Consider the following 10,989-nt stretch of genomic DNA (forward strand, 5'->3'; position numbering starts at 1 on the left):
TATACTGGTGGGAAGTTTTCACATTGGCCCTCGCACTTGCAATGAATGCTACACGGCAGACGTTTCTTAGCACAACTGCAGGATGCACACAGCTTCTTGCTACTCTTGCAAGAACAGCGAATTTCACGGAGCAGATCTGAGGGTGCAGGAGCCATATCCGTTATTATTGGGACCACAGAACCAGCCTCCAGCTTGAAACCATACTCCTCCTTGCTGAGGACTGTGCGTAGATTACGCCAGGTACTAACTTGGTGGTGGACTCGCAGGCAATGAAAGTAACATGCTCTACTGGTAGGAGGCATCCGTTCAATGGCTACATACTTTGGGGAGATCATGTGTAAGTAGCGAAGTTCATCCAAGGCTTTTGGTGCCTTAGATCCACCTTTGTAGAATGCTGCCACAAACTGTTCCCCAACACGATGCAGCTCCTTTGGTGAAGCACCTGTTTCACCAAATATGAGAATGTCTGATCTCAAACTTTGTGCCGACTGAAGAACTTTGAGGACTTTCACCTTTCCTATCCCAAACAGGGCTGATGTAGTGTCACAACCTGACATTGCATGTGCAAATGGTAAACACCTGCACATGTCTCCCTAGAGCTTCTTGGGCAACCTTTATAGAGATCACATGTGCTTTGGTCTGCAAACAAATATTGCTTGAATTGCTGGAGTGATACATCAGCAGAATCAATATATCTGTGTCATCAGCCAATACACATACGTTTGTGTGATCCTCAGCAAAGTCTAGTGCCTTGCGCACAATGACCACATCTGCATCACCCTCATCACCAGCATGTGTCACCTGGATACCAGCCTGTCTCAGATACATGCCTAGCAAGTTGACGAGGTTCTGCTTGTTACGCACGTTTGAAAGGAAGCCAGTCTTATTGGTGGGAACACTTGTCCTTGGTTCCACAACCATGTCAGGAAATGATGCCTGCTGAACACGACGGCGCTTCTGCTCACTGTCTTTTGTTGTGCGCACTTTGTAACTATCAAACACAACACACAATGGAACACTAGCTCTCTGATGTTGAATGACAGCACCAACATATGATTCACAGACAGAGTGCACTGTCCCAACCTTTGGCCATGCTAGACGATACAGGAGGGCACATCCATCTATCACAGTTGCTGCAGGCTGTTCAACAGGATGTTCAGTGATGTAGTTCAGCTGCAAATAGGGCTACATATCATTGCGCAGCTATGAAATAATGTAATTTTTAATGATGACCAGTGAACATAGGGTTTATTTATACGATTTCAGGCTATTTTTGCATGAAACATTCCTTTTTTGTAGTATTAGTAATTTAACCCATGAGAATTGCATGAACTTAACACACTCACTCAGTTTTTGCAGGTTATTTCAGCTTGTTTAGTATTTTATATCACATTCTTTGTTTACGCTATTTTCTCATTTTTTTTGCGGAACGTATTATGCATGTCTACCAAAATCCAAGTTCCCCAAGGTTGATTAGTGTTGAATTTGTTCTGCTGGTTAAGGGGACTAATATGAAGGTTTTTACACAAAAAGCTGGCTGTTATCTCAAATGTCTGGGTTAGGCCAAAAATCTGTTAATTTCTACTGGACTATTAATATAAATTTCTTCATTGTCTAATATTCGATTGAAATATGCCCGTTATGAAGCTTCTGCTCGACGGACCATATGCGAAATACATAATATATATATATATATATATATATATATATATATATATATATATATATATATATATATATATATATATATATATATATATATATATATATATATATATATATATATATATATATATATATATATATATATATATATATATATATATATATATATATATATATATATATATATATATATATATATATATATATATATATATATATATATATATATATATATATATATATATATATATATATATATATATATATATATATATATATATATATATATATATATATATATATATATATATATATATATATATATATATATATATATATATGTGTTTGGCATTGTATATTCTTATGGCAATAAATGTTTACTTACTTACTTACTTATTTACTTACTTACACACACACACACACACACATGGCAGGTTTGGTAAAGATGCATGCAGATATGCATAGAGGACACACACACACACACACACACACACACACATAGTCCAACGCCTGCTCCTACATGGAAGCTCCCTATGTCATGTCCCAGACCAACAGACAACCACCCATGCATGAGATATAAGAGAGACTATTTGCCAGCAGCTAGTCAGCCCACCTATCTGGTTATATGGTTACCAAGCAGCGTGTAAATTTTGTACAGATACGTATACTGTTAGCCATTGTCTGTTCCTGAAATAAAGTGACAGACATTTGGTAATGGGATGGGGAGGGTCACCAACGTACGTATCAGGCGCGACTTCTAAATTACATTAGAATACCATTACCGTACCATTTTCTTTCACCCCCTGCCTACCCCTCTCTCTCTTTTCCAGATCGTGACGTCACATGCGCAGTAGGTGGAGAGGGGGGGGTGAACGGTTCCACCTCTTGTTTTTTACGCCTTGGTGCTGATCTCCGTCCCGTTGGCCCATTGAGCCTGCGGTGGGAGAGAACCCTCAACCCGACTCAGGGCCAGTGTGACATCCGGGTTACCACAGTTTACCTTCCTAAGGTGTCTCCAGGTAGCCTTTTATCGACCATCCCGAACAAAGGATGAACAGCTGGGTGGGCTGCACGCTGACTGCTCAGGCCAGGATTCGAACCCAGGCTTGTAGAATCGTTGTCAGGGACGCTACCACTGTGGAATGCCGTATTTCAGAATAGAGGACAGGTGTTTCTGACTCTGGGTCTTTTTTTTGGGGGGTGGGGGGGGGGTGAGATTTGTTCGACGGATTGTGTTTAGCTGACACACCTAAATAATGATAACAATAATAACAGTGACAACAATAAATGGATAAGCTTTCAAGGAATCCATAGAAGTAATATCGATTTTTCAGTAACAGTTCTTGTCATTGCTACTGGCCCTGACTTGGGGGCGGCCGGCGCTCACTGCCGACACGCCCCGCACAACGCAACACTTACCGGCGTCGCGGCGGGAAGGAGGGAGTTGGAAAGAAGCAGGAGGAAACCGTCCACTGAGGCCTTCTGAAATAGTGTGGTGGTCTGCTGCTGTTCCATCCCCGCCTCGCCCCGCCCCGTCCCGCTCTGCCTCGCACAACTGCTGCGCACTTAACCAAATTATCGCTTCTGGATAATTTTCAGAGCTGTATCATGTGTGGTAATAAACTATAATATTTATCAATGGGACCTGATAATATATATTATATAAAATTATCAGAGTTGTATCGTGTGCGGTAATAAACTATAATATTTATCAATGGGGCCTAATAATATATATTATATATAATTATCAGAGTTGTATCATGTGTGGTAATACACTATAATATTTATCAATGGGGCCTAATAATATATATTATATATAATTATCAGAGTTGTATCATGTGTGGTAATACACTATAATATTTATCAATGGGGCCTAATAATATATATTATATATAATTTTCAGAGTTGTATCATGTGTGGTAATACACTATAATATTTATCAATGGGGCCTAATAATATATATTATATATAATTTTCAGAGTTGTATCATGTGTGGTAATAAGCTATAATATTCATCATTGGGGCCTAATTATATATACCATCATCGATTCTGAATGAATTATTAGGCCCCATTGATAAATATTACAGTTGGGGAGGCGGTGGCTGAACGGATAGCGAGACGACCCCGCGTTCAGGAGGACGCGAGTTCAATCCCCGACCGGTGGCACCAAGCTGTGATTTTTCAGCCGCCGCCGAGTGGCTTAAAACTACCCACATGCTGTCCAGAAGATCACCTATCAACCCGGACTCTAGAGTCTAGGATTAAAGATGAGCTCCGGGAGGGCAGCATGAGCCAATGCAAGATGGCGCCACTATAAACACTCGCCTGCCCCAGAACGGGCTGGGCCGGCCATCAGGCCCCACCGGGAAGAAGCCTTGGACCGACCATCAGGAATCCAGGATTCACCGGGAAGAAGCCTACCGGCGCAATAGGCCAAGACGTAAAAAAAAAAAAAAAAAAAACCACCGCACATGATACAGCTCTGAAAATTAAGCAGAAGCGATAATTATGTTAAATGCCTAACAGTTGTGCGAGGCAGGGCGGGACGGGACGGGGCGAGGAGAGGCGGGGATGGAACAGCAGCAGACCACCACACTATTTCAGAAGGTCTATAGGCTATAGTGTATGCTCCCAACTTTACCTTTTACCATCACGAGCAGGTAGGAAAGAGTCGCCTAGTTCGCGTGTGGCTGCCGGCGTGAGGGTGAAGCAGGAAGACGAGCGATTATGTGGGTGGCAGTGGTAGTTCCGGTTGTGGTGGTGGTGCTGTCGGCCTTGGTGAACGATCCTCTCGGCCTCCTGTACTCACGCCCCGAAGTACCCACGACCACAACCAGCATGCCTTCCCAATCCAAGGACAACGTCGGGGAGCCTCTGTTCCTGACGCCCCTTCTGGAAACTGGGAGGATCGAGGCAAGTCAAGTCATCCTTTTGGGAACGTATTCTCAGACGCTTTTGGCTCACACAACAGCTGTTTCCTAAGGGCACAAAAAAGATAAGTCGGCCTCTCATGAGTATTTTTAACGTTGATGGCTTCAGAGAACGACCCTTGGACCTACTAACCCAACCTCTACCAAAGTCCCAACAGGTGTGTGTGTAAGACCTGAAAGATTTGAAAATATTTGTTTGTACCGCTTCTCAGATCTTCTCAGTCTTCCTTGCTTTCGCATTCATGGGGCAGAAGCCTTGTCTGACTACTACTAGGCTCATAGAACTACCCTCGGCAATAGCCACAACTACGAAAGCCTTATAATATGTGGGTGTGTAAGCACCGAAATGTTTGATAATACAGGCATCTCATTCTTGTTCCTTTGTTGCTTTTATTCATTCCATGTGTTTTCTTCTTCATACTCGTCTTCTGTTTTTTCAGGAGGCGCGAAGGCTGAGTCGAGTGCCGTTGGGCGAGGAATATGGGTTAAGCTACGCGGGTTTCTTCTCCGTGGACAAAGCCTTCGACGCCCACCACTTCATCTGGTTCTTCCCGGCGAGGGTGAGCGATCAGCCGCGTATACTGGGTCTTCGGGAGGACCAGTAGGGGCGCAGCATACGACCTTCCGGTCTGCCCTGTCGCTTTTGCCATTATTTATTGTAGCCTGCTCTTCCTTTTCTAACAAGTCTTCTGTTTCTTCACCCTCCTAATCTTAGTTGTTCTTCGTTCTTGCTCTTCTTTACGCCGTCTCTCATTTTTTTCTCATCTCTTTTTCCTCTCCCTCTCGCTTTCATCATTATTTATAGTGATCTCTTCCTCCCTCTCCTCCTCCTATTCTTTCTCTCACAGGCCTTTTGTTTCTTCATCCTCTTCTTATATTTTCTTCCTTCTTGTTCTCTTTTAACTTCAACTCATTATTTTCCCTCTTTCATCTCCTTAATTTTCTCCCTTCAAATCTGTTTTCTTTTCCCTCCTCCTCCTCCTCCTTCTTCTCATCATCACTATCATTACCATCTCGAAAACAACCTCCTTCTCCTCCTCCTCCTCCTCATTATCATCATCATCGTTACCATCTCGAAAACCTACTGTTCCTCCTCCTCTTCCACTTTCTCCTCCTCCTCCTCATCATCATCAGCAGCAGCATCTCGGAAACCTCCTCCTCCTCCACTTCATTATCACCACTAACTTGACACCCTCCTCCTTTTTTTTCAGATTTAGAAGTTAATTATTCTTCCTGCATTCCTTTCCTTCTTACCTTCCTCCGTTTCTAGTTTGTTTGTTTTATATTTTATTGTCTATTTTTTTCTCCTATATTGCTCCTCTCCCCCCCTCTCTCTCTCTCCGACATTCAGGAGGCTTGGGAGGCCGCCCCTGTGATGGTTTGGCTTGACGGGGGTCCGGGGCTCTCCTCCATGCTGAGCCTCTTCTCCATGCACGGGCCTTTCTCCCTGACCCGCGAGTGTGAACTTGTACCCCGCCAGCACACCCTCACCAAGGTCATCAATGTGATATATATTGACAACCCCGTCGGTACAGGTGTGTGTTAGGGCTGTGTGTGGGGGTGGGGGGGAGGGGTTGTGGGTGTGGGGGGGTGAGTGTGGGGGATAGAGGTGGTATTTTTTACTTAGGTCAGTGGAGAGAGTAATAATAGTAATACGGTAGTAGTATTTGTTATAGTAGTAGTAGTAGTAGTATAGTAGTAGTAGTAGTAGTAGTAGTAGTAGTAATAGTAGTAGTAGTAGTAGTAGTAGTAGTAGTAGTAGTAGTAATATCAGTAGTAGTAGTAGTATTAGTAGTCGTAGTAGTAGTCATATTAACAGTAGTAGTAGTCATACTAGCAGTAGTAGTAGTAGTCGTTGTATTATTATTATTATTATTATTATTATTATTATTAGTAGTAGTAGTAGTAGTAGTAGAAGTAGTAGTAGTACGAGTAGTAGTTGTAGTTGTAGCAGCAATAGTAGTAGTCGTAGTAACAGTAGTAGTAGTAGTAGCAGTAGTTGTAATAACAGTAGTAGCGGAAGCCGTAGTAGTCGTAGTAGCATTATGTCACGGGGTAAACTAAGATTAATAACAGGAGTGTGCTTACAAGGCGGTAGCTACCCGACAAGGGTTGACACAGGCAAAAGGGTTACTGATAAAGCTCGTGTACAACTATGCACAGACTTTATTACATAAAGGAACAAGACACGGTCAAATCTCACATACACACCCAGCTGAGCCTAGCGTTTCTCGTGCTCGCACAAGACTAACCTGCCCTGGCTACACTAACAACTAGCTACTTAACTTGGTGCGGAGGGAGAAGAGTAGAGGCTCGTTGCACAGCCTTGCTCGAGGTGGCTGCAGCTTGTCCTTCCTGCCGTGGGTCCTCTCATCAGGCGTGTGATGTCGGCGGTAAATGCGGTTTTCAGGAAGAGGCCGCCGCAGACTCGACACACCCAAACTGAGACCCGGTGTGGGCTGTATCCCGAAGTGGCGAAGCCCAGGATCCCCACACTCCAGCAGGAGTAAAACCGCGTGGTGCCAAGAGGAAGACGAGAGTAGAGGAACGTCGCCCCGTGACCTCACCAGACGGCGGTCAGGGGGAGAAGAAAGCCCCGAGCCGCGGCAAGTGACCTGACGGGCCCCAACTCGCCCGGCCGAAATGCAAAACGCTGCTGGCGCGGAAAAATACAACAGAGGGTGCTGACAGCACTCTGAGCAATACTGCCATAGGCAGATATCGTTACACTTCCCTGACGCGCAGCTATAACTTGCAAATGCATGGCACCGCAATATAAACAGCGGAGCAAGCTACGTACAGACACGAAGAGGAAAGCAACAATCGCGAGCTAGCAACACAGGCCGCCCAGCCAGGCCGCGGGCGGCAACAGCCCCCATGGCGGGAAGCACAAAGACAATAGCCCAACATCCTCACAGCAGAGGCGTACAAGCTGCAGTAATGCACACACTACTATGCACCTGCAGAGAGTGGAGTGGTGACTCCTGAAAGTGCGTAGGCGCAGGTAAAACACAGCGGGCGACCCGCACAAAATGCACGCCTTGGCATCATCGCGCCGCTGGCAGCACAGGCCTCCGGCCAGCGAGCCAACAGGCAGCTGAGTCATCGTGACCCACCCCGCGCCTAGGTCACGTGACGAACTAGGAAAACACGTCAACAGCTTCCCTAAAGCAAATAATATAAAAATAACTTGTCGCGAATCTAAACCGCGACACAGTAGTAATAGTAGTAGTAGTCGTAGTAGTACTAGTAGTCACATTAACAGTAGTAGTAGTAGTCGTAGTATCAGTAGTAGTAGTAGTAGTAGTCGTAGTAGTAGTAGTAGTCATATTAACAGTAGTAGTAGTAGTCGTAGTAGCAGTAGTAGTAGTAGTCGTTGTAGTAGTAGTAGTAGTAGTAGTAGTAGTAGTAGTGGTAGTAGGAGTTGTAGTTGTAGCAGCAGTAGTAGTAGTCGTAGTAACAGTAGTAGTAGAAGTAGTCGTAGTAGTAGTAGTAGTTGTATTAACAGTAGTAGTGGAAGTCGTAGTAGTCGTAGTAGCAGTAGTAGTAGTAATAGTAGTAAAAGCAGCAGCAGCATTAACAGTGTTCCCCCTGCGATGCTTCAGGCTACAGCTTCACCAGCACTGAGGACAGCATCCCCAGGGACCAGGTGAAGGTGGGCGGCCAGGCGCTGGCCAGCCTCACGCAGGTGCTGCAGATGTTCCCGGAGATTAGCGACAACAACCTTTACATCGCAGGACACTCTTACGCAGGTATGTACCGCCCTGACCTCACTTGACCTGACCTCTTTTATTATCAGTGTGTGTAATGTTCGCTGTAGAAGTAGTAGTAGTAGGAGGAGGAGGAGGCGGAGGAGAGGGAGGGGTAATAGTAGTAGCAGTACTGGCAGTAGTCTAGCCGGTTCACCCAAGTCTGAAGTGTGCATTATCGTGCAACGGCAACTTGCAGCCATACGGCGTGTCCGATTTCCTGGATACTGTATGCTAGCCTACGCATAGTAAACAGTCGTCAGTGTCAATAGTATGCAGGCAGCAATAACAAATACCGTCAATTATAGTCGATTATGAGTTTAAAAAAATATTAGAAATGTGGCAAATAGCTGTTTTGTTAATTTACAAGATCGCAGATTATGGTTATTAAACAGCCTTGAAGCTGTCCATCACCGAGAAAAATTAGCACGCAGAAAAGAGCTATTTGCGATATTAATATTTCTTAACTCATAATCGACTATAATTGGCGGTATTTGTTATTGCTGCCAGCATACTATTGACACTGACGACCGTTTACTATGCGTAGGCTAGCATACAGTATCTATGAAATCGGACACGCCGTGTAGCTGCAGGTTGCCGTTGCGCGATAATGCACACTTCAGACTTGGGTGAACTGACAACAGTAATGCGAGTGATGGGAACGGCTCTCTTCCACTGCAAGAGGGTTAAAGACTGAGACTCCAACCCCAATCCCGGCCCCCAACATTTATCTTCGTCAAGCTGCTCTTAAGACCAGCAGCTCTTCGTAACTCTTGCCTGTCTCTACGAGAAACAAATGCATGTTTGACTAATGACTTAAATTTTACAACATTCATTGCTTGCCCTGCCGTCCCTCCATTTTTATAATCATTAATATCTCGACTTTTTTCTCCTTCTCTCATCGTTTTCATTTTATTTTTTATTTTTTTCCTAAGGGAAGTTCGTGCCTGCGCTCGCCCACGCCATCCACACCCACAACTTGGAGGCCCTTCACAAGATACAACTTAAAGGTATACTACTACTATTACTATTACTATTATTGCTACTACTACTACTACTACTACTACTACTACTACTACTACTACTACTACTACCATTACTACTACTACTACATCTACTTTTACTACTTCTACTACTATTTTTACTACTTCTACTACTACTTTTACTACTTTTACTACTACTACTACTACTACTACTACTACTACTACTACTACTACTACTACTACTGTTGCTACTACTACTACTACTGCTAAAACTACAACTACTATTACGGGTACTGCTACTACTACTACAACTACTACCACTACTACCATTACCACTACCACTACTACTACTATTACTACAACTACTATTACTATTACTACTACTATTACTACAACTACTACTACTGCCACTACTACTACTTCTTCTTCCTCCTCTCCTCCTCGAACACTCATTGACAAACTTGCAATTTTCTCCATATTTACACATTTTCTCACAGCCACCCCTGAACCTCCTTAACAAGTTTTCTTCATGTCAAAACTTTTCGTAGGCCTTCTCAGCCGTCTCGTTGTTCCCTTCGTGCTTCCAAGTCATCTCCTAACATATTCAAGCCTTCGTATACTTCTTCTTGTCCCTCTTCAATCCTCTGGCATATGTATTCAACCTTTGGCTTCCGTGTTTATTTTGTTTTACTTCATATATTTAAGAAAAATAGTTAATCAAGGTTTCTGTTAATGCTCACTTCTTTAATGCATATTTTCTCTTCCTCCTCCTCCTCCTCCTCCTCCTCCTTCTCCTCCTCCTTCTTCTTCACCTCCTTTCCCTCTCCTTGTTTTTGTCCTTCACCTCCTTGCTTCCTTTCCCCTTTTGCTTCTTTTTCCCTTCCTCCTTGTCTTCCTTCTCCTTTCCCTCTCGTCCGCCTCTTTATCTCCTTCCTCAGGTATCGGTCTCGGGAACAGTTTGGTGGAATCGGAGTCTGTGATCAACTACGGAGACATGCTTTACGCGACCGGGATGGTGGACGAGAAAGAGCGACGCTACTTCAAGGCCCAGAGCGAGAAGGCTAGGAGTCTCGTGCGGCAGGCCAGGCTAGAGGCGGCGCATCTGGTAGGCTGGCTACTACTGGGAGAAGGGAAGGAGGGAAGGAGTGAGTCGTGAGTTGTGTGTGAGTGAGTCGTGAGTTGTGCGTGAGTGAGTGAGTCGTGAGTGAGTGAGTGGGTGAGTGAGTTAGTGAGTAATTGAGTAAAGTGAGTGAATTGGGTGGAAAGGCATCTGGTATCTGTAACATCAATCCGGAGCTGCTCAAAGCTGAAGGTGAGGCCATGTCCCGCGGAGTGAATGCGGTCTTGACTGCCGTATGGGAATCTGGTACCATTCCACCGGACTTGAAAAGGGGGTTGGTCGTCTCTATCTGGAACGGGAAAGGAGACAGACAGGTCTGCAACAACTACCCTAGTATTACACTGCTCAGTGTGCCAGGCAAGGTGCTTGCCCATCTATTGCTGATGCGAATTCGCAGGCAGCTACTGAAGCTTCAGAGACCCGAACAGACTGTGTTCACGCCTGGTAAGTCAAAAACTGACCGTATCCTAGCGCTCCGCGTACTGGTGTAGCGCCAACATAAGTTTCGACAGGGGATGGTGCTTGATCTCAAGAGGGCGTT

At 44.5% G+C, this 10,989-nt stretch overlaps 1 protein-coding gene across 1 annotated transcript; it reads left to right on the top strand.

Moving 5' to 3' along the window:
• Positions 1-4,202: 4,202 nt before the first annotated feature.
• On the top strand, positions 4,203-10,433 carry LOC127007688 (probable serine carboxypeptidase CPVL; the record flags this gene model as incomplete). Its single annotated transcript, XM_050878909.1, is given in 6 exon segments — positions 4,203-4,579; positions 5,037-5,156; positions 5,948-6,131; positions 8,202-8,348; positions 9,281-9,355; positions 10,267-10,433. Coding segments are annotated over 6 exon segments (879 nt in total), but the record flags the coding sequence as incomplete, so codon positions are not given.
• Positions 10,434-10,989: the final 556 nt, after the last annotated feature.

This window comes from Eriocheir sinensis, chromosome 4 (assembly GCF_024679095.1).
Source record: "Eriocheir sinensis breed Jianghai 21 chromosome 4, ASM2467909v1, whole genome shotgun sequence".
NCBI lineage: Eukaryota > Metazoa > Arthropoda > Malacostraca > Decapoda > Varunidae > Eriocheir > Eriocheir sinensis.